Genomic DNA, 27023 nt, shown 5'->3' on the forward strand with positions numbered 1-27023 from the left:
ATTCCCGGTGACGGGATAGTACGTCATACGTGATCGGCCGCGCTCACGGGGGGAGCGCGGCCGATCACGGCCGGGTGTCAGCTACCTATCGCAGCTGACATCCGGCACTATGTGCCAGGAGCGGTCACGGACCGCCCCCGGCACATTAACCCCCGGCACACCGCGATCAAACATGATCTCAGTGTACCGGCGGTATAGGGAAGCATCGCGCAGGGAGGGGGCTCCCTGCGGGCTTCCCTGAGACCCCCGGAGCAACGCGATGTGATCGCGTTGCTCCGAGGGTCTCCTACCTCCTTCCTCCCTGCAGGTCCCGGATCCAAGATGGCCGCGGCATCCGGGTCCTGCAGGGAAGGAGGTGGCTTACCAAGTGCCTGCTCAGAGCAGACGCTGGTAAGCCTGCACCGATGTAAGTGAGATCGGTGATCTGACAGAGTGCTGTGCACCCTATCAGATCATCGATCTGTGATGTCCCCCCCTGGGACAAAGTAAAAAAGTAAAAAAAAAAAAATTTCCACATGAGTAAAAAAAAAAAAAAAAAAAAAATACTAAATAAATAATAAAAAAATATATATTATTCCCATAAATACATTTCTTTTTCTAAATAAAAAAAACAAAACAATAAAAGTACACATATTTAGTATCGCCGCGTCCGTAACGACCCAACCTATAAAACTGCCCCACTAGTTAACCCCTTCAGTAAACACCGTAAGAAAAAAAAAAAAAAGAGGCAAAAAACAACGCTTTATTACCATACCGCCGAACAAAAAGTGGAATAACACACGATCAAAAAGACTGATATAAATAACCATGGTACCGCTGAAAACATCATCTTGTCCTGCAAAAAACAAGCCGCCATACAGCATAATCAGCAAAAAACTAAAAAAAAGTTATAGTCCTGAGAATAAAGCGATACCAAAATAATTATTTTTTCTATAAAATAGTTTTTATCGTATAAAAGCGCCAAAACATAAAAAAATGATATAAATGAGGTATCACTGTAATCGTACTGACCCGAAGAATAAAACTGCTTTATCAATTTTACCAAACGTGGAATGGTATAAACGTCTCTCCCAAAAGAAATTCATGAATAGCTGGTTTTTGGTCATTCTGCCTCACAAAAATCGGAATAAAGTGATCAAAAACGGTCACGTGTCCGAAAATGTTACCAATAAAAACATCAGCTCGTCCCGCAAAAAACAAGACCTCACATGACTCTGTGGAGCAAAATGTGGAAAAATTATAGGTCTCAAAATGTGGAGACGCAAAAACTTTTTTGCTATAAAAAGCGTCGCTGGTTTCACACTTGCGTTTTTGTCTGCAGCGTTTTTTGCACAAAAAAACGCATGCGTTTTTTCCCTATATTTAACATTGAAAAAGCATGCGTTTTTTGTACGCGTTTGGTCACGTTTTCAAACGCATGCGTTTTTTTTCTGCATGCGTTCATTTTCAGAAATACAACCTGCAGTATTTTCTTGCGTTTTTAAGCACATGCGTTTACGTTAAAAACACATGCGTTTTTATCGAAAAAAAACAGAAAACACACTGAAAAGCCACCCACCACCATCAAGGTGATAAAGGGATCCAAACCCTAACTCTACCCCTAACCTCACCCCTAACCGTTTAATGAACATTTTCTGACAGTCATAGTGCCACGTATTTAAGTGCCACGTATTTAAGTGCCACGTATTTCAGTGCCACGTATTTCAGTGCCACGTATTTCAGTGCCACGTATTTCAGTGCCACGTATTTAAGTGCCACGTATTTAAGTGCCACGTATTTAAGTGCCACGTATTTAAGTGCCACGCATTTAAGTGCCACGCATTTAAGTGCCACGCATTTCAGTGCCACGTATTTCAGTGCCACGTATCACGTATTTCAGTGCCACGTGTTTCAGTGCCACGTGTTTCAGTGCCACGTATTTCAGTGCCACGTATTTCAGTGCCACGTATTTCAGTCACGTTTAGGGTTAGGGGTAGGGTTAGGGTTAGGGTTGGGGCTAAAGTTAGGGTTGGGGCTAAAGTTAGGGTTGGGGCTAAAGTTAGGGTTAGGGTTTGGATTACATTTACGGTTTGGATTAGGGTTGGGATTAGAATTATGGGTGTGTCAGGGCTAGGGGTGTGGTTAGGGTTACCGTTGGGATTAGGGTTAGGGGTGTGTTTGGGTTAGGGTTTCAGGTAGAATTGGGGAGTTTCCACTGTCCAGGCACATCAGGGGCTCTCCAAACGCGACATGGCGTCCAATCTCAATTCCAGCCAATTCTGCGTTGAAAAAGTAAAACAGTGCTCCTTCCCTTCCGAGCTCTCCCGTGCGCCCAAAAAGGGGTTTACCCCAACATATGGGTTATCCGCGTACTCGGGACAAATTGAACAACAACTTCTGGGGTCCAAGTTCTCTTGTTATCCTTGGGAAAATAAAAATTTGGGGGGCTAAAAATCATTTTTGTGGGGAAAAAAAGATGTTTTATTTTCACGGCTCTGCGTTATAAACTGTAGTGAAACACTTGGGGGTTCAAAGTTCTCACAACACATCTAGATAAGTTCCTTGGGAGGTCTAGTTTCCAATATGGGGTCACTTGTGGGGGGTTTGTACTGTTTGGGTACATCAGGGGCTCTGCAAATGCAATGTGACGCCTGCAGACCAATCCATTTAAGGCTGCATTCCAAATGGCGCTCCTTTCCTTCCGAGCTCTGTCATGCGCCCAAACAGTGGTTCCCCCCCACATATGGGGTATCAGCGAACTCAGGACAAATTGGAAAACAAATTTTGGGGTCCAATTTATTCTGTTACCCTTGTAAAAATACAAAGCTGGGGGCTAAAAAATCATTTTTGAGAAAAAAAAAAATAAAAATTATTTTCACGGCTCTGCGTTATAATCTGTAGTGAAACACTTGGGGGTTCAAAGCTCTCAAAACACATCTAGATAAGTTCCTTAGGGGGTCTACTTTCCAAAATGGTGTCACTTGTAGGGAGTTTCAATGTTTAGGCACATCAGGGGCTCTCCAAACGCAACATGGCGTCCCATCTCCATTCCAGTCAATTTTGCATTGAAGTGTCAAATGGCGCTCCTTCCCTTCCAAGGTCTGCCATGCACCCAAACAATGGTTTACACCCACATATGGAGTATCAGCGTACTCAGGACAAATTGCACAACATTTTTTGGGGTCCAATTTCTTCTCTTACCCTTGGGAAAATAAAAAATTGGGGGCGAAAAGATCATTTTTGTGAAAAAATATGATTTTTTATTTTTACGGCTCTGCATTATAAACTTCTGTGAAGCACTTGGTGGGTCAAAGTGCTCACCACACATCTAGATAAGTTCCTTAGGGGGTCTACTTTCCAAAATGGTATCACTTGTAGGGAGTTTCAATGTTTAGGCACATCAGGGGCTCTCCAAACGCAACATGGCGTCCCATCTCCATTCCAATCAATTTTGCATTGAAAAGTCAAATGGTGCTCCTTCCCTTCCAAGCTCTGCCATGCGCCCAAACAATGGTTTACACCCACATATGGGGTATCAGCGTACTCAGGACAAATTGTACAACAACTTTTGGGGTCCATTTTCTCCTGTTACCCTCGGTAAAATAAAACAAATTGGAGCTGAAATAAATTTTGTGTGAAAAAAAGTTAAATGTTCATTTTTATTTAAACATTCCAAAAATTCATGTGAAACACCTGAAGGGTTAATAAACTTCTTGAATGCAGTTTTGAGCACCTTGAGGGGTGCAGTTTTTAGAATGGTGTCACACTTGGGTATTTTCTATCATATAGACCCCTCAAAATGACTTCAAATGAGATGTGGTCCCTAAAAAAAAATGGTGTTGTAAAAATGAGAAATTTCTGGTCAAATTTTAACCCTTATAACTCCCTAACAAAAAAAATTTTGGTTCCAAAATTGTGCTGATGTAAAGTAGACATGTGGGAAATGTTACTTATTAAGTATTTTGCGTGACATATGTCTGTGATTTAAGGGCATAAAAATGCAAAGTTGGAAAATTGCGAAATTTTCAAAATTTTCGCCAAATTTCCGTTTTTTTCACAAATAAACGCAAGTTATATAGAATAAATTTTACCACTAACATGAAGTACAATATGTCACGAGAAAACAATGTCAGAATCGCCAAGATCCGTCAAAGCGTTCCAGAGTTATAGCCTCATAAAGGGACAGTGGTCAGAATTGTAAAAATTGGCCCGGTCATTAACGTGCAAACCACCCTCGGGGCTTAAGGGGTTAACATTGGGTACGCAGGCCATGCGAATGCCTCCGCATGCGTTGTTTTCACGCTGCGCCGAACGCAACATGTTGCATTTTGGCGCAGCGTGAAAACTACGCATCTGGAGGCATCCACATGGCCTGCGTACCCAATGTTAAAGGTCGGGTACGCAGGACGCATGCGCAGGCGGAGCTGAATGAAGAGGCTTGGCAGTGGGCAGGGCTTCACGGAGGAAGTGCACAGCCCTGCCGAACGCTAGTGTGAAACTAGCCTAACTGAGTGACTTCGGCATGCTCGAAAAATGTTTGCGTCCCCGTGCCGTCGCACAACACATGCATGGATTGTGTTTATTAGGCAATTTGGACAGCCGTGAGGCTTGCAGGAGCGGAGACTCGAATATACTATAAGTTTTATCAAAATGTTTCAACTCTCTGCAGTCAATGATAGTTTAACAATTTTTGATCAAAAAGTATATAAGCCATGATAAAGTTGTGATTGGAGGGGATGATGCATTTTTCGTTATAGTGCAAATTTCCGTTGCAGTAAATCTAGATTTTCCATATCCATCCCTCCATCTTATATTCCCCTTTACCACTACCAGTGGATTGATTGCTGTCACATTACTTGTACAACCGGTAACGCTGTGCAAGTGTGGTTTTAAAGAGGGCACCTGTCCATCAAAACGCGTCAAAGGTATAAGAATTAAATCAATAAAGTTATCTATTTGTGCAGCACATTTTACATTTCTAGAATGTAGAATAAAATATTACCATTTGTCTCTGTAAAGGCATCTCTGGAGCTGTCACTTTTCTCATCTTTCAGCAGAGACAAATGAGCATCTTGTTCCAATTAGAGATGTAACAATCTCATTTCATCTTCATTCTAAATCCAAGCTCCCATTGTGTTGGTTCTCTCTGCACTCCTCCTGCACATTAATGAGTCTGAAACAGCTCTGGACACAAACTCTTGTGTAACAGAGCTTGAACTTATCTGATTTATTTCAAGTTTTCTTTGCCATCAACTAAACCCTAATGAATGTCTAATCGCCACGGCCGGACGATACATTAACAAGAGGTCCGGAGGTAGGACGAGACAGTTGATTCTTATTCCTGTAGCTGTGCCCTGCAAGTTGAGTGTTGGCGCGGTCCGCTGTCTGGAGGAAGACAAGCTGTCTTTCAGCTCCAGATAAATGTTTCCCATTGCCTACTGAATATAATGCAAGGTATTCAGTTAGATAACCTCCAAGTAGTGTTGCTGTGTACACTCCACAATGTGCTTCTGAACAACATGGCATGTGCTTAGCAATCACAGAGTACTCTCAAGTATGTTTCAGCCTAATCCTTTCTTTTACTTTGTACTCGGGAAACTAATATTGTTCTTTTCCAGAACTCCGTCTCCTCCAATAGTGTAGAAAAACATTTATTGATGCACATACCTTTGTGCAGTGATAGTCTGCTAGCCATACATAAGTAGGCAGATCTCATCAAATCTCCATCCTTCCATCTTGATGGGTGATATACACTCATTAAAAACCTCAGCTTGCCAAACGAAATATGTTCCATACCACTTTGATGGTATCAGAATATGCCTAGTCATGTTGCAGTGCACAAAATAGGTTAACTACCTCAACTGCATCTACTAGAAAAATAGTTTCTTTACTTCTGGTAGACATCTAATGAGCATGGTTTCCTCTGCACTCATCAGTTCTCTGAAGGCGGTGATTGGAAGCAGGGCTCGTGTGATGTAACAACCTCACTTGAGCCTTGACAACATGAGTGCCGATACCGCTGAGACTACGCCAGCACGGGAGGTGAGTATAGGTGTTTTTCTTTTAATGGGGCCAAACATGAGGATATATAATTAGATGAGGTTGGGTATTATACGGCCTAGATCCAGGAGGAGGTTACAGCTGCTTTCAAAGGATTAATTTACAATTGTACAACATGGTTATTTCCAAAGGGTTAATTTACTAGAAAAATGAATAGCTACTCATAAATGGTTTATCTCCTATGGAGGACGTAGCTTTTTCTCAAGGGTTTATCTGAATTTCTTACCTCGTACACTATAACAGGAAACTCTTGTGTAACTGTATCTTCTAGTTCATCTCTTCCCCTGCTCTGTAATATACAGGAATCCAACTTACATTGCTTCATATATCAATACCTCCAGTATGAAGGATGGCAGCAGATTTTCCCTGTGTTTACACAAAGTTTCCCCATAGGGGTGTTTCCAAGCTCAGAGACAAAAATACAGAAGGCCTTGATAAATTTGATAAAGTGTGGGTGCTTTGATGAACTTCATCCATATGATGTACACATAAACCTTTGTGGCAGAGTTATCTTTACTCAATCATTAGATCTTCTGAGACTGGTGGGCATGTGATGTCCAACATCATTGATGTTGATTGCTGTTTTTATGTTCTGTGTAAGCAACCATGTGAGATGATTCTATGGCCCCTATTCATCAAAGCTTTTATGCCCAAAAAGTGTTTTTAAAAGCATTGGAAAATTGCAAAAATTTGGCGCAACTCATAGTTGCACCAACTTTTTGCAGCTATTGTCATTTTAACGCCAGTAACTTCCAGCTCTGCCAAAATGGAAGAACGTGGGGTTGTGGCAGGGGCTTGGTGTGATGGTGAGCTGTTACGTTCCCTATACCAGAAATGTCTCTTCAGTCTCTAATTGGAGTATGATTTTCACGTTGTGCATGGAGGCGCACAGCATTCGTGAAATGCTCCAGATTCATGAAGAGGCGTGTGCTTTTTCATGTATTAGGAGCATGCAACTCCACCAAACTCCCTCATCGAGACCGGTGAGATAAACGCTGATCTTGATGAATCGGGGCCTTTATTGGAAAGTCATGTTTATCTGAGTCAGGCTGCTCTTTCCCTTTGATGTAACAGCAGCTTTGTAGCCAACTTTATCATTTTCCCTTTAAAGTAAAAAAAATTTGGGTACTTAAATTTTCAAACCATGACAAATTCCACTACTTCCATTTTTGAATATATTTTAAAAACTATTTTTCGAAATGTAATTTATTTATGCTTGCCAGGTCTAAGTGGCAGCATAACCCTTAAATATCTTCTATACGATCAGCATAGCAACAAGCCAAATTGCTTCTGGAGAGAGTGAACTTTTCCTTGGGGATGGACAGGCTCAAGGTCTCACAACAAGCACTTACTTTTCGAGGCTGATGAGTGAAAGACATGTAGTCAAGATTATTAGGCTCAGCAATAAAATGGATATTGTGTGCAAGACCTGGAGGAATTGTATAAACACTCTTAAATTCAGTCATGTACCAGATTTCTTAGGGGAAAAAATGTAGACGCCTATGGCTCTCCTCTCAGCATTTAGAAATCCTCACATGTCTCTTATCTTGTTTCAGTATGACTTTGAAGTGAAAGGAGACGTGATCAATGGAAGAAATCATAGAGGTCCCAGAAGATCAAGACTAGGATCAGATGGACTGGTATGTTTCCTCTGCTACTCATGCAGCTGGTGGATACTGCCATAAAAGCCCAATAATTTCCTCGCACTCTCTGGTTGCTGCTAATCCGCCATTGCGGAATGCACAAGCTTCAGATCGTTCTAATCTGTTTTTGATAAATACTGTTGCTGAGGCTTGTTGTATCGGTACTCGTTAGTTATTTCTCGTTCTCATTTTCTGCACTGTGCAAGTAAGGAATCAATAACCTGTGTATGTATAATATAGTGAGAGACATTTAAAAAGGACTTCTGAGAAGGAATTTATCTAGGTTTTCTGGCACCCGGGGCAAGTATTCAGTTTGGCGCCCCCCCCTTTCCCAAGCACAAATGCGATTTGCACACTTGGTCATGTACCCACGAGCTCCTCTCCCTAATGCTCTCAATGTTCAGTGAAAAACTGAGAGAAGCAGAAGAGAAGCTCGTTGTCACAGGACCATAAGTATGAAAGTCTCATATGAGTGACGTGTCCATGTGACGACTACTGGAACCTGCAGAGCTGAATCCTGACATCGCAGGCTTCTGAATTCTCTCAACGAATGCACTGCACACTTTTAGGATTCTCCCTTGCCGGTGGACAGTCATGTCAGCCCAAGCATGTGACTTGTATACTTCTGGCCACATTCCGACTAGACGTGTCTGACCTCGCTCAGTTCATTGTCATTGAGTGAGGCCACACATGTCTAGTCGGCACGTGACCGCATGTATGTAAATTGCTGGCACGAGAGAATCCTGACAGCATGCAGTGCGCACTGTGAGACTTCAGAAGTCTGCAGTCACAAAGAATGACTGCAGAGTGCAGACTCATCACAAACCTAAACAACCCCTTTAAATAAAAGCATGAGAATTAGTCAGTATCACAAATATTTACATCCAGGTACCTTATAGTTGACGTAATCTCTGGAGTTGTTCTCCTTTTTGTCTTCATCTTGTCCAGACCCCATGATGAGTTTTCTCATCCAAAGCCGTCTCTGCAGACTTCCATCTTCTTCGGTCTTCCGCAGCACATATCCACTTGATACCTTTAACCCCTTCATGACCCAGGGTATTTTCGTTTTTTTTTTTTTTCTCGCTCCCCTCCTTCCCTGAGCCATAACTTTTTTATTTTTCCGTCAATATGGCCATGTGAGGGCTTATTTTTTTGCAGGACTTGCTGTACTTTTGAACAACATCATTGGTTTTAGCATGTCGTGTACTAGACAACGGGAAAAAAAATCCAAGGGCGGTGAAATTGCAAAAAAAGTGCAATCCCACACTTGATTTTTGTTTTTTTTGCTAGGTTCACTAAATGCTAAAACTGACCTGCCCTTATGATTCTCCAGGTCATTACGAGTTCATAGACATCAAACATGTCTAGGTTCTTTTTTGTCTAAGCGGTGAAAAAAAATTCAAAATTTTGCTTAAAAAAAATTGCGCTGTTTTCCGATACCCGTAGCGTCTCCATTTTTTTTGTTATCTGGGGACAGGTGAAGGCTTATTTTTTGCGTGCCGAGCTGACGTTTTTAATGATATTTTGGCGCAGATACGTTCTTTTGATCCCCCGTTATTGCATTTTAATGCAATGTCTTGGCGACCAAAAAAACTTAATTCTGGCGTTTCAAATTTTTTTTCTCAATACGCCGTTTAGCGTTCAGGTTAATCCTTTTTTTTTTTTTGTTTGTTATTGATTGGGCGATTCTGAACGCAGTGATACCAAATATGTGTATATTTGATTTTTTTAAATTGTTTTATTTTGAATGCGGCGAAAGGGGGTGATTTAAACTTTTATATTTTTTATTTTTTTCATATTTTTTAAAACTGGCACAACTCGATCGCCTCTGCTACATAGGAGCGAAGCTCAGATTGCTCCTATATAGTAGAATTGTTGCATTGTTATGAGCGCCGACCACAGGGTGGTGCTCATAGCAATCCGGGATCAACAACCATAGAGGGCTCAAGGAGACCGTTGATTCTCATGCTGATGCATCGCTGACCCCCGATCACTATGGCCGGAAGCGCAAGTTAAATGCAGCTGTCTGCGTTTGACAGCGGCATTTAACTAGTTAATAGCGGCGGGTGAAACGCTATTCCACCCCCCCGCTACTGCGGGAACATGTCAGCTGTTTTGTACAGCTGACATGTCCCGGCTTTGATGCGGGCTCCGGCGGTGAGCCCGCATCAAAGTCGGGACATGTCAGCTGTTCAAAAGCAGGGGATCTGACCTCGGATGTACTATCCCGTCCGAGGTCAGGAAGGGGTTAAAGATACCAGTGTCATTATAATGCTCCTGAATAAAAATATCTGCCCTACGCTGAGCCCTTGAATACATAATTGCCTCTCACAGGGCCGTATTTAGGGTTTCTGCTGCCCTAAGCACTTTTAGTGCTGCCTCCCCTTTGGTGAGTATGACACTATCGGCAGTGACTTTAGCAAGAATCGCTGATGTGAAAGTCGCCTTTTGCAAAGATCCGTCAGTTTTTCTGCATGTGCCGCGTAACGGATCACTTACAGCAACACTGCTTTCGGCCTCATTCATTCCTTATGGGATTTGCGGCACTTGCCATGATCTGGCAAATGCAGTACCATACCTCCCAAATTTTGCGCCGTGGCAGATTTAGGCCACGCCTCTGACCACACCCATTTCACAACTAGTCACACCCATATCCACGTCCCAACCACAGCCATTTAGCACTGCTGATCACACTGTTTTATATACAATAATTATAAACAAAACAATATGGCCACAGTGCTCCATACTGTATAATGGCCACACATGATGCTCAATACTGTATTATGGCCACACACAGTGCTCCATACTGTATAATGGCCACACATGATGCTCCATACTGTATAATGGCCACACATGATGCTCAATACTGTATAATGGCCACACGTGATGCTCCATACTGTATAATGGCCATTGGCCACACATGATGCTCCATACTGTATAACGGCCACACATGATGCTCCATACTGTATAACGGCCACACATGATGCTCCATACTGTATAATGACCACACATGATGCTCCATACTGTATAATGACCACACATGATGCTCCATACTGTATAATGGCCACACATGATGCTCCATACTGTATAATGACCACACATGATGCTCCATACTGTATAATGACCACACACAGCTCTCCATACTGTATAATGACCCCCCCTCCTGTATGCATGGCTCATATTCCCCCCTGTATGCGTGGCTCATATTTCCCCCCCCCCTGTATGCATGGCTCATATTCCCCCCCCCCCCCCCCCCCCCCCCCGTATGCATGGCTCATATTCCCCCCCCCCTGTATGCATGGCTCATATTCCCCCCCCCCTGTATGCATGGCTCATACTCTCCCCCCCTCCCCCGTATGCATGGCTCATATTCACCCCCCCCTGTATTCATGGCTCACATTCCACCTCCCCCCCTGTATGCATGGCTCATCTCTCCACCTCCCCCCCTGTATGCATGGCTCATCTCTCCACCCCCCCCTGTATGCATGGCTCATCTCTCCACCCCCCACCCCCCTGTATGCATGGCTCATAATCCCCCCCCCCCCTGTATGTATGGCTGATGGCTCATATTCCCCTGTATGCATGGCTCACAATTCCCCCCCCCCCATATGCATGGCTGATGGCTCATATTCCCCTGTATGCATGGCTCATAATTCCCCCCCCCATATGCATGGCTGATGGCTCATATTCCCCTGTATGCATGGCTCATAATTCCCCCCCCCATATGCATGGCTGATGGCTCATATTCCCCTGTATGCATGGCTCATAACTCCCCCCCCCCCCCCCCCCCCCATATGCATGGCTGATGGCTCATATTCCCCTTTATGCATGGCTCATAATTCTCCCCCCCCCCCCATATGCATGGCTGATGGCTCATATTCCCCTGTATGCATGGCTCATAATTCCCCCCCCCCCCCCGTATGCATGGCTGATGGCTCATAATTCCCCCCCCCCCCCCCCGTATGCATGGCTGATGGCTCATATTCCCCTGTATGCGTGGCTCATAATTCCCCCCCCCCCCCCATATGCATGGCTGATGGCTCATATTCCCCTGTATGCATGGCTCATAATTCCCCCCCCCCCCTGTATGCATGGCTGATGGCTCATAATTCCCCCCCCCCTGTATGCATGGCTGATGGCTCATATTCCCCTGTATGCATGGCTCATAATTCCCCCCCCCTGTATGCATGGCTGATGGCTCATATTCCCCTGTATGCATGGCTCATAATTCCCCCCCCCCCTGTATGCATGGCTGATGGCTCATAATTCCCCCCCCCCCCCATATGCATGGCTGATGGCTCATATTCCCCTGTATGCATGGCTCATAATTTCCCCCCCCCCCTGTATGCATGGCTGATGGCTCATATTCCCCTGTATGCATGGCTCATAATTTCCCCCCTCCCCCTGTATGCATGGCTGATGGCTCATAATTCCCCCCCCCCCTGTATGCATGGCTGATGGCTCATAATTCTCCCCCCCCCCCTGCATGCATGGCTGATGGCTCATATTCCTCTGTATGCATGGCTCATAATCCCCCCCCCCCCTGTATGCATGGCTGATGGCTCATATTCCCCTGTATGCATGGCTCATAACTCCCCCCCCCATATGCATGGCTGATGGCTCATATTCCCCTGTATGCATGGCTCATAATTTCGCCCCTCCCCCTGTATGCATGGCTGATGGCTCATAATTCCCCCCCCCCCCTGTATGCATGGCTGATGGCTCATAATTCCCCCCCCCCCTGCATGCATGGCTGATGGCTCATATTCCTCTGTATGCATGGCTCATAATTCCCCCCCCCCCCCCCCCATATGCATGGCTGATGGCTCATACTCCCCGGTATGCATGGCTCATCTCTCCACCCCCTCCCCCGCTCCTCCCATCTTGCATGGCCCGGGCGGCTTACCTTCCTCCTTCATCCCCCCGCCCCCCGTCCCTCATACTCACCTGTCAGCTGTCCCACACACCGAGCGGCTGCGCCGACATCCTCCCTCTGGCTCTGTCCCGCCGCAGCGCCTTCTTCCTGAGTGAGCGGTCATGTGGTACCGCTGATTAAGGTCATGAATATGCGCATATTCATGACCTTAATGAGCGGTACCACGTGACCGCTCACTCATGACGCGCTACAGACGCTGAGACCAGGCATCGCTGGAGCAGGGTGAGTATAGTCTTCAAGGAGGGTGGGTGGGACTCGAAGGCGGGCGGGGGCGGGAGGTGGGGGGGCGGGGCGGTCGGTCGTGTTTGTGACCTGGGACTAAAAAAAAACAAAAAAAACCTTGCTCAGGTGCCACCCCCCGCAATGTCACCGCCCTAGGCACGTGCCCTCGAGTGCCTAGTGGCAAATACGGCCCTGGCCCCTCACTATATTGTCTGCACAAAATATGACCCCCACACAGTCCCTCTTATGGTACATGCTCTTCACACTGACCTCTCCTTTCTATACTGGGCCCTCTCTTCACACTGTCCGCTCACACTGTGTCCTCCTTATAGGGCCCAATCTCTATACTGTATCCTCTCATCACACTCCCCCCTCCTTGGTATACTGTCCCCTCCTGGCTGTTCACTTGCACTGTCCCCCTATGCTACACCCCCCCCCCACTACTCAGTCTCTATTCTGTGCCCGCCCACTTTTCTCCCCCCCCATACTGTACCTTCACACTGTTGCCCTCCCTCCTCATACCGTCTCCGCTGATATCCCCCCCGTTCACCATATTGTCTCCTCATATATTTACCTTTTCTCTCTCTCTATGCTGCCTACTCGCATATACTCCTGACTCCCCATACTGTCTGCACACACTGTCCCCATATTGTGTCCACATACATTTTCCCATCGCTACTCATACTGTGTCCTCATACATTCCCCCGTTCGCTCCTCATACTGTCTGCACCCATCCCCCCATTCACCATACTGTCTGCACCCATCCCCCCATACTGTTTTCTCATCCATGCCCCAATTCCCCGCACCATTTCCTCATACATGCCCCCCAGGCTGTTTCCTCATACCTCCTCTGCATCTCCCCCTTTGCTCCACATTTTGTGTTCTCAAATCCTCCCACACATTAAATCTCCCCATCCTCACTCCAAAAACTTTCCACGCACATTAAACCCCCCATCCCCTTTCCAAATCTCCCCCACACATTAAAAACCCTCCATCCCCACTCCAAACTTCCCCACACACATTAAATCCCCCCATCCCCAAGCTTAATCATCCTCTGTGCACTTAATCTTTGGTATCGTCAGCTCCACTGGAGCACTTACCACCAATGTGCTCCTCTGCAGGACAGCAAGTGACGTCAGCAGCATGATCACATGATCTGATCACACTGCTCGCGTCACTCTGACGCGGTGGTCAGAGCTTCAATTGTACTCTCGTCTGCGAGTACAATTGATTTCTGGGATCCGGCGAGCTGCAGCTTCTCTGTGCCGGGTGTCAGCTTGACAGCCGGTACAGAGAACAGCCGACTCCCAGTCTGGGAGGCAGCAGAATGCCGCATTGTGCCCCCCTGCTTGGCTGCACCTGAGGCACATGCCCCGGTTGTTCCCCCCCTAGATACACCTCTGCTTCTGAGGCATCTCGACATGTCAGTTTTAGTAAACATTATGTAAATTCTCACTCACTTTTGTAAGGGCAAGAGTGCAAGCACCCAACAGTTGTCGATTTAGTCATGTATTTACCGGTGGTTTAATAGAGGAATCTAGTGTTTACAAAGGTCCTCTTAACACATGTTTTTGTACAAGCATTTGAGGTGGCATTCCTTTTTTGTTTGTTTGTTTTTAGTATGACAGGTTTGCAAGTCACATAGAGGTTAAAAATGCAAAAATTGAAGTGACACTAGTGTGTACATAGATCTACCCTAACACTTTTTAAGCTGACCATGCGCAATAGATGGCTTTCAGCAGACCAAAAATCTCTTGAGATTCCCCATGTACAGAAATGCTTTGGCCCAACCACTCTCTCTGAATTCGGTCCCCCATGCACAGGAACTCCTGGCGTTTTCGATTATCTCTCCAGAATACCCCACACACAGAAACGCTCTTTCGGTCACAGCTCTTTCTCCAAAACTTCCCCCATACACAGGCACTAAGCAGACGGCTACCTCTCGAGACTCCCGCAACAACCCCCCCATACACAGGAACGCTCTTTTGGCCACCAGCTCTCTCCATGCTCTTCTATACACAGGAATGCTTAGCTCAGTCAGCATTTATCTATTCTGAGTCCCCCATTGACAAGAACGCTTGGTTTAGCCAACAACCATCTCTCAATACTCCAAACACAGAAATGCTTCTTCCGGCTGACATATCTCCCCAGACTCCCCCATAAACAGGATCACTCAGCTGAGCATTCCTATGGTCCCTATGTGAGAACCCTGCCAGACTCATGGGGTAGCAGCTTATCTCCTCGCTGAACGAAATGATTGGCCATTGAAATTCAACAGATTGGATCCTTCTCTCCCCTACGTTATTTGTGGATCCTTCCCTCCCCTACGTTATTTGTGGATCCTTCTCTCCCCTACGTTATTTGTGGATCCTTCTCTCCCCTACGTTATTTGTGGATCCTTCTCTGCCCTACGTTATTTGTGGATCCTTCTCTGCCCTACGTTATTTGTGGATCCTTCTCTGCCCTACGTTATTTGTGGATCCTTCTCTGCCCTACGTTATTTGTGGATCCTTCTCTGCCCTACGTTATTTGTGGATCCTTCTCTGCCCTACGTTATTTGTGGATCCTTCTCTCCGCTATGTTATTTGTGGATCCTTCTCTTCCCTACATGATCTGTGTATGGGGGTCCTAAAAATAACAACAGACCTGAATCCTTAAATAGGTTTCAATGCCCAAAGCTTATATGCAAGTTAAAGCTCCTGACCACTTTTTTTCTTGGAGAACTATACACGTGATTTCCAAACAAGATTAGGGCTCATTGACTGGCAGAGAACAGGTGAAAACTTTCAGATACAGGATGTGTTTCTTTCGGAAATCTCCCCATTATTCATGAGCCATGTTGTAAATGCAATCTGTATTTTTATATAGTACAATGATCCTCTAGATGCACTTAATGAGGTTGCAAATGGCCCCTCAGCTCCTGGTGACATTTCACAAGGCACTCAACCTCTGCTCTTCCTCATTAAAACGTGACCAGGATTCTGAATGGAGCTTCCACCTTAATTACGCACAGAGGAGGACAACTGAGTATATGGCGGAGACAGCGGGGGGATTGGGATCGTATTATCACATGCTGCTGACTTAAGTAATAGAGGGAAAAAAAACAGATGAGCCTAATATTTGAGTAAACCCCATAATTACTTGTAATTACTAATGCAGAGTGTACTTACCATTTTACTGCTATCAGAGGCTTGTCTCACTGTCAGCAAGACACTAGAATATTGCCTTCCGAGGATGGAAAGGAGATTCAGGCTTTATTGTGCCAGAAGTAGTCTGTCGCACATTTCAGGTGCCAGACAAGTCTGCGTAGAACATGTCCTCCTTTCTTTCTCTTTCTTAAGACTGTAGATTAACCACTGCAGTGTCAGGCATCGATGAGATGCTACAGACTTGTAGAGTAGTTAACTAGAAATTGGTTTACAATGGATGATGTGTTTGGATCTATTTTAAAGTACTTCCACTGCTCCACTTTAAAAACTTGCGGCTGTGCACATCAGACTGTGAATGAAAATTAATAATCTAGAATTAACAGGAGAGTGCGCTATGCTGTTTTTTTTTGTTTTTTTTTAAATTCGTTTATTTTCAAACATAAAGTATAGCATACATATTTGTCCTTGTCATCAGTCTGCATGGTTACATTTACAAAGGATAATAAGGACAGCACATACATATGCCAATTATTTCACAGAAGAAAAACTTATGTATACAATTATAAATTAATCAAACACAAAGTTATAAACATAAAACTCTTAAACTATAACCAAAACCAAGCCTCTGAGACTATTAAGCCACCATTTAACGATAGTAAGCAATATTTCCCTCCCTCCGCTGCGCAGTGCTTGTAGAACAAGAGTCAAACAAACCATGTCCTTGTCTATTAGTCATGTCATAAGGTGAGATGAGAGGTGTTCCATCTATCCCAGATTTTGTTGAACTTACCCGGGCAACCCCTGTTTTGATAAAGAGTGCGCTCATACGTGACAACTGTATTCACCAACTCGATCCAGGATCTAATGGAGGGGGGTGAACTCCCCATCCACCGCAGAGCCAACAACTTCCGTGCCAAAAATAAAGTTTCACGTAGAAAGATCCCTGCATAATGGTCCCAAGCCTCCTCGTCCCATACTCCAAACAGACAAACCAAAGGCTCCATAGGAACCGGGATTGACAGTACAGAAGTTAACAGTGACGTCACCTCCCCCCAATATCGAAGAACAATGGGGCACTGCCATATCAGATGTACAAAGTCAGCGCCTGGTGAGTGGCAACGCAAACAGTCTGATGTCAAGTATCGACCCATCCGAAAGAGTCTCAGTGGGGTCAGATACGACTGGTGGATTATATACAGCTGGGTCATCCTGTTATTAACTGACGGAGAGACTTTGAGGGGGGAGTCTAAAATATCCTCCCATTCCTCGTTCTGTATATTAGTGATGAGCCCTCCCCATTTGCCCCTCACCGAGTCCATAACAGAATTCGCTCCCACCGATAGCAAATATGTGTACAAAGAGGAAATAAGGCCCTGAGGTCCCTTAGGTATTCTTAAGTCAATCAGGGGGAAAGATGAAATGTTACGGTTTGTTCCCACATTCCTGACAAATGACTGAATGGCAGATCTGAGTTGTAGGTATCGGAAAAATTGAGATCTTGGAAGATCATATTTAACCTGTAGCTGTTCAAAGGATCTAATGACCCCCCGATCATATAAATCACCCATTGACAGGACCCCAAGGGAAAGCCAAAAGCCCGCAGACGGGTGACCCACCAGCATAGGGAAATAATCATTTTTACTCTTCGCCACGACAGCACCCTACTGGAGAGAGAGGGATCCGCCCCGCAGGAACAGGAAACCTATTGAGAAATAAATGGGGGCGGTCCGCCTCTCCTCCTCAGTTTAGGTTTCCTGTTCCTGCGGGAACGACAGGAGTTACTATGAAGAGAAAAATACCTGGGCATGCACGCCGCCTGTGCAGTATCTTTAAGAACGGCAGGGGCTGCAGTCCAGAGGCAGCGTCGGGGGAGATCCGTTTGACGGCTCCCTCCTCGCCTGACAAGAAGCCCGGATGATGACCTGGTCCGGGTGAGGACGCCGGGCATCATTTCCAAAATGGGTGGCAGAAGCAAGCGCCGGAATCCTCGCTGGTCAGGTGAGGCAGCGTTCCGGAAGTAAGTCCGAGGAAGATCCCGGACTGCGCATGCGCCGACCACCACCACCAATGATTTACCCGGAAGTATAGTTAAACTTCCGGAGCATCCAGGCTGCGGCCAGCGGCGGGGGGGAGGCGCGGCCTTCGCGCATGCGCAATGCCGCAAAAGAGAAGAAAAAAAAAAAGACGCTCAAACGCCCTATATAAATCAAACGGGCACCATTATTTGGCGATGCAAGATGTCATCCCCAGGTGCCAGGGACCCTGAAACAGGAGACCAAGTACCCCCCGCCAAGGATCGTCCCAGCAAAGGATCTTCAGACACCGGTCACAAGAGCGGCTCGGTGGATAGATCCAGGACAGGATCTCGGGCTTCCGATCCGGTATTATCAGCTTCACTGGGTGAGTGTGACTAAACTCTACCTATTAAGCTAATGCTATTTCCCCTCTCTCTCTATCTTCCTCCTTCTCTCGTCAGCGCACCACGGGTCAGGTTAAAAAGCGACAAAAAACAAAACATAGGGAATGCGCCTTATGTAGCCAGCCCCTACCCGACTCATACCCCAAAAAACTCTGCAAGGATTGCATAACTGAGACCACACAAGGAGCGGCAATGTCCGTTACGGACTTGCGTACCATTATCAGGGAGGAATTAAGGGCTATGTCCCAAGAGAAACCTCATAAAGCCAAACCCACAATACCAATACCCTCGTCAGATTCAGATAGTGACCAGGCTGTATGTTCAGACGATTCCCCACCATCATCATCATCGTCCTCATCGTCTGAAATTGAGGGACGTTCTTGTTTCCCGGTGGAAAGTGTGGACAACTTAGTGAAATCAATACGAGACACTATGGGGTGTGAGGAGACAAAAGGTGCACAAACCACGCAAGATATAATGTTTGCGGGTTTGGCAGAGAGAAAAAGGAGATGTTTTCCGGTCATACCAGCAGTAAAAGCATTAATAAAAAGGGAGTGGGAAAAGCAGGATCAGAGAAGCTTCCTACCCTCAGCGTCAAAACGAAAATATCCGTTTAGTGACGAGGAGCTTCTTACATGGACTAAAGTCCCTAAGGTTGACGCTGCCGTAGCCTCTACCTCCAAGCAGTCAACCTTACCTGTAGAAGATGCGGGACTGCTCTCTGACCCTCTGGATCGCAAAGCCGAGTCCTCCCTAAAAAGATCCTGGGAGGCGACTACAGGAATATTTAAGCCGGCAGTAGCAAGCACTTGCACAGCCAGATCGATGCTCATATGGATCGATCAATTGGACCAACAGATTGAGAATAAGATCTCAAGAGAAAAATTACGGGCAGCTATCCCCTTGATACGAGGCGCAGCAGCCTTTATGGCAGACGCATCCGCGGACTCCCTTCGGTTAGCGGCAAGATCTGCAGGTCTGGTAAACAACGCAAGGCGTGCATTGTGGATGAAAAGCTGGAAAGGCGATGCGCAATCAAAATCTAAGATATGCGCCATCCCATGTGAGGGTGAGTTCCTCTTTGGCAAAACTCTGGACGACATACTAAAAAAAGCAAAAGCCAGGAAAAAAGCTTTTCCTGACTCTTCTATTCCCTTTTATAGGAAAGCCTTTAAAAGGAGACCGTTTGGCAAAAGAAGGCAAACGGATAGGTCTACAACATGGACCGCTAAGGACGACAAGCAGAGAGGTACCATGTTTAGAAGACCCAACCCCCCAAAAGACAAAAAATACTGAGAATATACCAGTTGGGGGCAGACTGAAGTTTTTTGCCACTCAATGGGAAAAAATAACATCTAGCTCGTGGGTTTTAAATATCATCCGAGATGGAATTAAACTAAAATTCTCTCGTGTTCCCCACGAGTCTTATATTATAACATCCCTCAGCTCGCCTATACAGCAACAGGCGCTAGAGCTTGAAATTCAAACCCTATTATCAAAACGGGTCTTAGTCCAAGTTCCGGTGGGGCAGGAGGGTAGAGGATTCTACTCTCCCCTATTCCTAATTTCTAAGCCCGACGGTTCTTTCAGGACAATCATAAACCTTAAAAAACTCAATTCATTTATTGAAAACTATACATTTAAAATGGAATCCATTAGGTCCACCATAAAGCTCCTCTTCCCAAACTGTATGATGGGGGGCATTGATCTAAAGGATGCTTACTATCATCTCCCCATTCATGACAGGTACCAAAAATTCCTCAGGGTGGCAGTAAAAATCGACAACGAGGTTCGTCATTTCCAATATGTGGCCTTGCCCTTCGGCCTCTCAACAGCGCCGAGGATCTTCACCAAGATTATGCTAGAGGTGATGGCCTACCTTCGCCAGAAGGAAACCTTGATTGTGCCCTATCTGGATGACTTTTTGGTAATAGGAAATTCAGTTACTCAATGCACTGATCGTTTAGCTCACGCAATTTCCTCTCTACAGGACCTGGGCTGGATAATCAATACCGACAAATCCAGACTCACTCCGCTTTCCCGTCAGGCATTCTTGGGGTTCCATTTAGACTCCATATCTCAAAAGTGTCTCCTGCCACAGGTAAAGATTCTACTGATCAGACAAAAAGTCCTAGCCGCAATAAATAATCCACGAATATCCCTAAGACAAGCTATGTCGTTATTAGGGTCTCTTATCTCTTGTATACCTGCAGTGAGATGGGCTCAACACCATACTCGAATGCTACAACATCAAATTTTACAAGAGGATAGACGGTTATGTGGTCACCTAAATGCAAAAATAACCTTATCTCAGGAGGTTTTATCTTCCTTAGAGTGGTGGCTAGACTCAAACCATTTGATGAGTGGGGTTCCATGGGTAATAACGCCATCTCATACCATAACCACTGACGCCAGTCCTCATGGATGGGGCGCTCATATGGAGAATGATTATTGTCAAGGGTCATGGAACATGGAGGAAAGCTGCAGCTCCTCTAATGTTAAAGAACTAAATGCTGTAAAATACGCCTTATATCATTTCCTCCCACAGCTTCGGGGGAAAGACGTCAGAGTCCTGTCCGACAACACCACCACGGTGGCGTACCTAAACAAGCAAGGAGGCACGCGATCAGAGACTCTGATGTCTTCTGCTACAGAAATCTTGAATCTAGCAGAAAGTCACCTAACATCCCTTACTGCGCTGCACATAAGAGGAGCAAGCAATCAGCAGGCGGACTTTTTAAGTCGACACACCTTGAGACAAGGAGAGTGGTGCCTAAACCAGCAAATTTTTCTGGACATAATATCTCTTTGGGGCCGTCCTCAGATAGATCTCTTCGCCACAAGAAGAAACAGAAAAGTCCGGAGATTCGCCTCCTTATCTCCAGCGGATCATCCAGACATTCTGGACGCTCTCCAAGCCCCTTGGCAGTTCACTCTGGCGTACGCGTTTCCTCCGATCATATTGCTACCTCAAGTCATACGCAAAATCAGAGAAGGAGGAGCGAGAATTATTCTGATAGCTCCATTCTGGCCCAAGAGACCATGGTTCTCATGGCTACAGACCATGTCGGTCTCAGATCCTTGGGTCCTCCCCTCAACACCCAACCTTCTCTTCCAGGGTCCGTTTTTCCACCCTCAGGTGGACAATCTCCACCTGACGGCCTGGAATTTGAGAGGCAGATGCTAAGATCGAGAGGATTCTCGGGGGGTTTGATTGATACACTTCTCCAAAGTAGAAAACCTTCCACCACGAAAATTTATACGAGAGTATGGAAGAAATTTTTACAATTCCATACATCTACCAACATATCAGAAATTCCGATACAATCTATCCTGGAATTTCTTCAAAAAGGAGAGAACTAGGGTTAACTGTAAACACCTTAAAAGTTCATGTTTCAGCATTAGGAGCCCTCTATGGCCATAACATTGCGGGGGATAGATGGGTATCCAGATTTATTACAGCCTGCGAGAGAATAAATCCAGTTAACATACCTAGGATTCCACCCTGGGATTTAAATTTAGTTTTACAAGCTCTAACTGCCTCTCCTTTCGAGCCAATAGACTCAATACCCATTAAATGTCTATCACTAAAAACGGCCCTCTTGGTAGCACTGACTTCAGCTAGGAGAATAAGTGACATCCAAGCACTCTCTATAGATCCACCTTTTTTGTTGACTTTTCAGGATAAGTTAATTCTTAAACCAGACCCTTCCTACCTTCCCAAAGTAGCAAAAAAATTCCATAGGTCACAAGAAATAATCTTGCCCACTTTCTTCAGTAATCCCTCCACTCCTGAAGAACAGAAATATCACACTCTAGACGTTAAAAGAGTAGTGTTAAAATACATTGAAAGGACCAGCAGCTGGCGACAGAGTAGGGCTCTGTTTATTTCCTTCCAGGGTCACAAGAAGGGTCATGGAGTAACAAAAAGCACCTTATCCCGGTGGATCAGAGAGTCTATCACACTGGCTTATTCCGCGAGGAAAGAAAACCCTCCGGAAGGCATAACGGCACACTCTACCAGAGCGATGGCATCCTCCTGGGCAGAGAGGGGAGACGTCCCGATTGAAACTATATGTAAGGCGGCAACTTGGTCAGATCCTTCTACATTTTATAACCACTATAGGCTAGACCTATCGTCAACTTCTGACCTAGACTTTGGCAGGACTGTCCTCAGCACGGTGGTCCCCTCCCTAGGTGATGGTCTCTGAAAGATCTCCAGTAGGGTGCTGTCGTGGCGAAGAGTAAAAAGCCTGATTACTCACCGGTAATGCTCTTTTAGTGAGACCACGACAGCACCCTCTTACATCCCTCCCTAGATTAATATAATACATATTATTGAGTAAAATCCTTTTAATCATAAGCAAATAAGTTTGAAAAATGAAATAAATGATATTTGCCTAATACTGGCGGTCCTCCGGGTACTCTGAAATCAAAACTGAGGAGGAGAGGCGGACCGCCCCCATTTATTTCTCAATAGGTTTCCTGTTCCTGCGGGGCGGATCCCTCTCTCTCCAGTAGGGTGCTGTCGTGGTCTCACTAAAAGAGCATTACCGGTGAGTAATCCGGCTTATCCCATAGAGGCATCTCAGCCACAATGTCCCCAAATCCAATGACCTTTTTAATTTTCTTCAAAGTGGATCGCGCCAATCGTATCATGGGCAACAATCGGGGGGCATTTACTTTTCCTGATTCTAGAAGGCCCAGTGGACATTTAGTGCCAGCAGAACTAACCAGGTGGCTTTCAGAGTTAGGGAGATAATTATGAGGCATCCAATTACAAAGTGCTTTGGTCTGCCCTGCCAAGTAGTATAAAAAAAAATCTGGTAATGCCGCTCCTCCCCCCTGTTTAGGTCTTTGCAAAGTCGTCAATTTAAGTTTGGGTCTACTTTTCCCCCACACGAATGAGGTAACATAAGAATTTAAGTTAGTGAAAAAGAATTTTGGCACGGTTACTGCGCTATGCTGAAGACAATAGTTGAATTTAGGGAGCAAGATCATTTTTATGAGATTAATACGGTCTGTTACAGATAGTGGAAGTTTACTCCAGGACGTGAATTTCGATTTGGCATATTCTAGCAGGGGGAGGACATTGAGTTGCAGATCTGATTCGCTACACCGGGACATATAAATACCCAAATATTTAAATTCAGACACTACAGGTAACGGAGAAAGAGCATCAAGATTAGGTATTGGGGATTGGGACAGAGGCAGTAGGGCAGACTTATCCCAATTAATATATAGGCCTGAGAACCCACTAAATTTGTCTATGGTATCTATTACCTTTGGCAACGTTTTTTCTACCTCATCCATGAATACTATCATGTCATCAGCATATAGACCAATGATATCGGTACGGTCCGCTATTTTGATACCATCAATATCGGGGGCAGAACGTAGACGAATAGCTAATGCCTCTATCGCTAGAGCAAACAAGGCTGGGGATAGGGGACACCCCTGACGGGTTGCCCTATGCAGTGAAATTGACTCAGACATGGAGCCATTTACGATTATGCGGGCCTTAGGTTTCACGTATAATACACCAACCCAATGTAGAAATTTTTCCCCAAAGCCATACCTCTGCAGACAAGAAGGGCCACTCGAGAGAGTCGAACGCCTTAGCCGCGTCCAGCGACGCCAGCGCCCAACTGTTATCTGGTAATAAAGAGCTATATTGGATCACTGATTGAACCCGTCTAATGTTTATAGATGTACTCTTACCAGGCATAAAGCCTGTTTGGTCTGGATGTATAATATCTAATATGATGGAGTTCAGCCTGGTCGCCAGTATCTTAGTAAAGATCTTATAGTCCACATTTACCAGCGATATGGGACGATAGGAACCGCATTCCAAAGGATCTTTCCCCTCCTTCTTAAGTACAATGATATGCGCCTCATAAAAGGTATCAGGTAGACATCCACCCTCCCAAATCTCTTTAAATACCTTCAGTAAAAGCGGAGCTAGTATTTCCCGGTACCTCCTATATAACTCTACCGGGAAGCCATCCGGTCCAGGGGCCTTCCCAGAAGCCATATCTGTTATAGCTTGCTCCACTTCCTCCAGAGTAAACTCAGCGTCCATAAAGGCCTGCTGGGTGGGGCTCAACGTGGGGAACGCTATATCAGATAAATAACTTAGACAATCAGAAACATTAAAACTACTCTTAGACTCATAAAATCCTTTATAGTAGTTATAAAAACATTGAAGAATTCCCTCAGTAGTGGAATTTAATGAATCATCTGGCGAGCGAATTTGTATTATCATATTGGATGCGTTGTGTTGACGCACCAAATAGGCCAAAAATTTTCCCGCCTGATTCCCCATTTCAAAATACGATTGTCGCGTGAAAAAGAGTTTACGCTTAGATTTAGTGTCTAAGTGTTGGGTATATAGTCTTTGTAGAGTCAGCCACTCAATCCTATTATTATTAGTCTGATCGGCCGTATACGCGGCCTCAGCCTTTCTCAGTCGTTGTTCAACCTCATCGTCCTCCTTTGACGTTTTCTTTTTGATATAAGAGATTGTAGACGATAGACAGCCTCTTAAATATGCCTTAAGTGCATCCCAAAATAAATTAATATTTTGAAGGTCTGAATGGGATTGGATGTAACAGTTCAACTGATCAACCGTCCTATCATCTGAATTCAATAGTTTGAGCCAGAAGGGATTTAACTTCCATATTCTACCATTATTCATCTTCCCAAACAAGAGTTTAAGTATAATTGGGCTGTGGTCCGAGACTCCCCTATTACCATGTTCCACATTATCCACCCACTGCACTAAGTTGCTGGATCCAAAAATATAGTCTATACGTGAGAGAGAGAGCGTTTAGTGGATGAGTGACAGGTATATCCCCTCTCCTCCTGATGGCGCACCCTCCACAGGTCCACCCAGCCGCTATTTTCTATGAACAGTGCCAGCTGAGTCGGGGTCGAAGAAGGGGGGAAGGGCAGGGGACCCCCAGGAGATCCATCTTCCAATCTCACTCTATCGAGATCATTGTCCATAATTAGATTGAGGTCACCCATACAAATAACATGTGCGTCTGGGTAATTTAACACAAAGCTCATTGCCATCTTAAGTATATAGGTACTGGCCGGAGGAGGGTTGTAAATACACAATATGACATATTCGCGGGAATCAATTAATGCATGGACAAAAACAAAACGTCCCTCCAGGTCCCGTCGAGTCGTCTGGGCCTCCCATCTGACATCTCTATGTACTAACAATGACACCCCTCTCAAATAGCTAGTGTGAAATGCGTGAGCATGCCATTGTACCCAAGGCTTCTGTACATATTTGGCCGTGTCTCTGGTCAAATGTGTCTCCACCAGGCCTACAATATGGGGATGGTACCGCCCTATCTGAGAAAACACCTTAATTTTCTTTCGGGGTGATTTAATACCCCGTATGTTCCATGTCATACATATTAGTTCAGACCCCATATCCACTCATTAAAGACATGATATGCATCGACAATAATAATAAGAGTCCACATACTACGCATAGAAGGTTATAACAGTATCGAAGGCGGCTTTTACCTAGATACCTACTGAGGCTAGTTAAATTTAACAAAGAAAAGAAAAAAAAACAACTTAACAAGAACTGGATAATCCAGGAGCTTAATTCAACGCTCCCATCTTCAAGTAAACCTGGGGATACCCCCGCTGATTCCAGCGTCCGGTATTATTGGTGTACTAAACGCTCATTGGGAGAGCTCCAATTCAACAGTTGAATAGTTGTAGATCAGCTTAGAATCTATCAGGGATCTGCTCCATTAGACTTCCCACGAGAGCGCAGCCAGTCCGCCGCCTCTGACGGGTCAGTGAAGAATAGGGAGGAGCCATTGCTGACAACCCGCAAACGCGCCGGGTATATCATGGAATAAATAATGTTCTTATCCCTAAGTTGCCTCTTGACATCTACGAAACTTGCCCGCTGCTTCTGAAGCTCAGCAGAGAAGTCTGGAAATATTGAGATTGTAGCACCGTCGAGCTTGATGGGACTCTTTTGTTGTGCCAACCGCAGGATAGTATCTCTGTCTTTGCAATTGAGGATACGTGCCAGAAAAGGTCTGGGTGGAGCTCCAGGAGGGTGAGGTTTGGTGGGAACTCTATGGGCTCTTTCCACTGAGAACATTGGGGAGAACATGTCTCCCAACGAGGACTTGAGCCAGTCCTCCAAGAATTTTTCAGGCTGCTGGCCTTCCACGTGTTCCGGCAGACCTATGATGCGGATGTTATTGCGACGCATTCTATTTTCTAAATCATCAGCCTTTTGCTTCCAGGCATTCGTGGAACCAGCAACTTTTGCCTCCATAGGTTTAATGGTGTCTTCTACCTGAGACACCCTTGTCTCCACTTCCGTCATACGTCCCTTCATAGCTTGCATGTCTTGTCTTAGACGTCCCACCTCAGTGTGCACATCCTCTATCTGCTCAGAAAGGGACGTTCTAGTCAGGGATATAGCCTGCATTAATTGTGCAGATGCCTGCGCAAGAGTCAGTTCATCTTGTTCAACCTCATCAGTACTATCAGAAGGACGGTTTTTCCCCCGCTGGGCTTGTGATGAGCTATTTCTAAGAGATCTTGTATTATCTTGGGCATCACTCCTA

General features: G+C 45.3%; 1 protein-coding gene across 2 annotated transcripts in view; it reads left to right on the forward strand.

The window, feature by feature from the left end:
• Positions 1-27023, forward strand: part of BRCA1 (BRCA1 DNA repair associated) — a 220792-nt gene that overhangs the window by 174391 nt on the left and 19378 nt on the right. For both annotated transcript variants that reach the window (XM_077252036.1, XM_077252038.1), the window contains exon 19: positions 7596-7679. In XM_077252036.1, the coding sequence (XP_077108151.1) occupies positions 7596-7679 (84 nt within the window). The remainder of the gene's footprint in view (positions 1-7595; positions 7680-27023) is intronic.

This window comes from Ranitomeya variabilis, chromosome 4 (assembly GCF_051348905.1).
Source record: "Ranitomeya variabilis isolate aRanVar5 chromosome 4, aRanVar5.hap1, whole genome shotgun sequence".
Lineage (NCBI taxonomy): Eukaryota > Metazoa > Chordata > Amphibia > Anura > Dendrobatidae > Ranitomeya > Ranitomeya variabilis.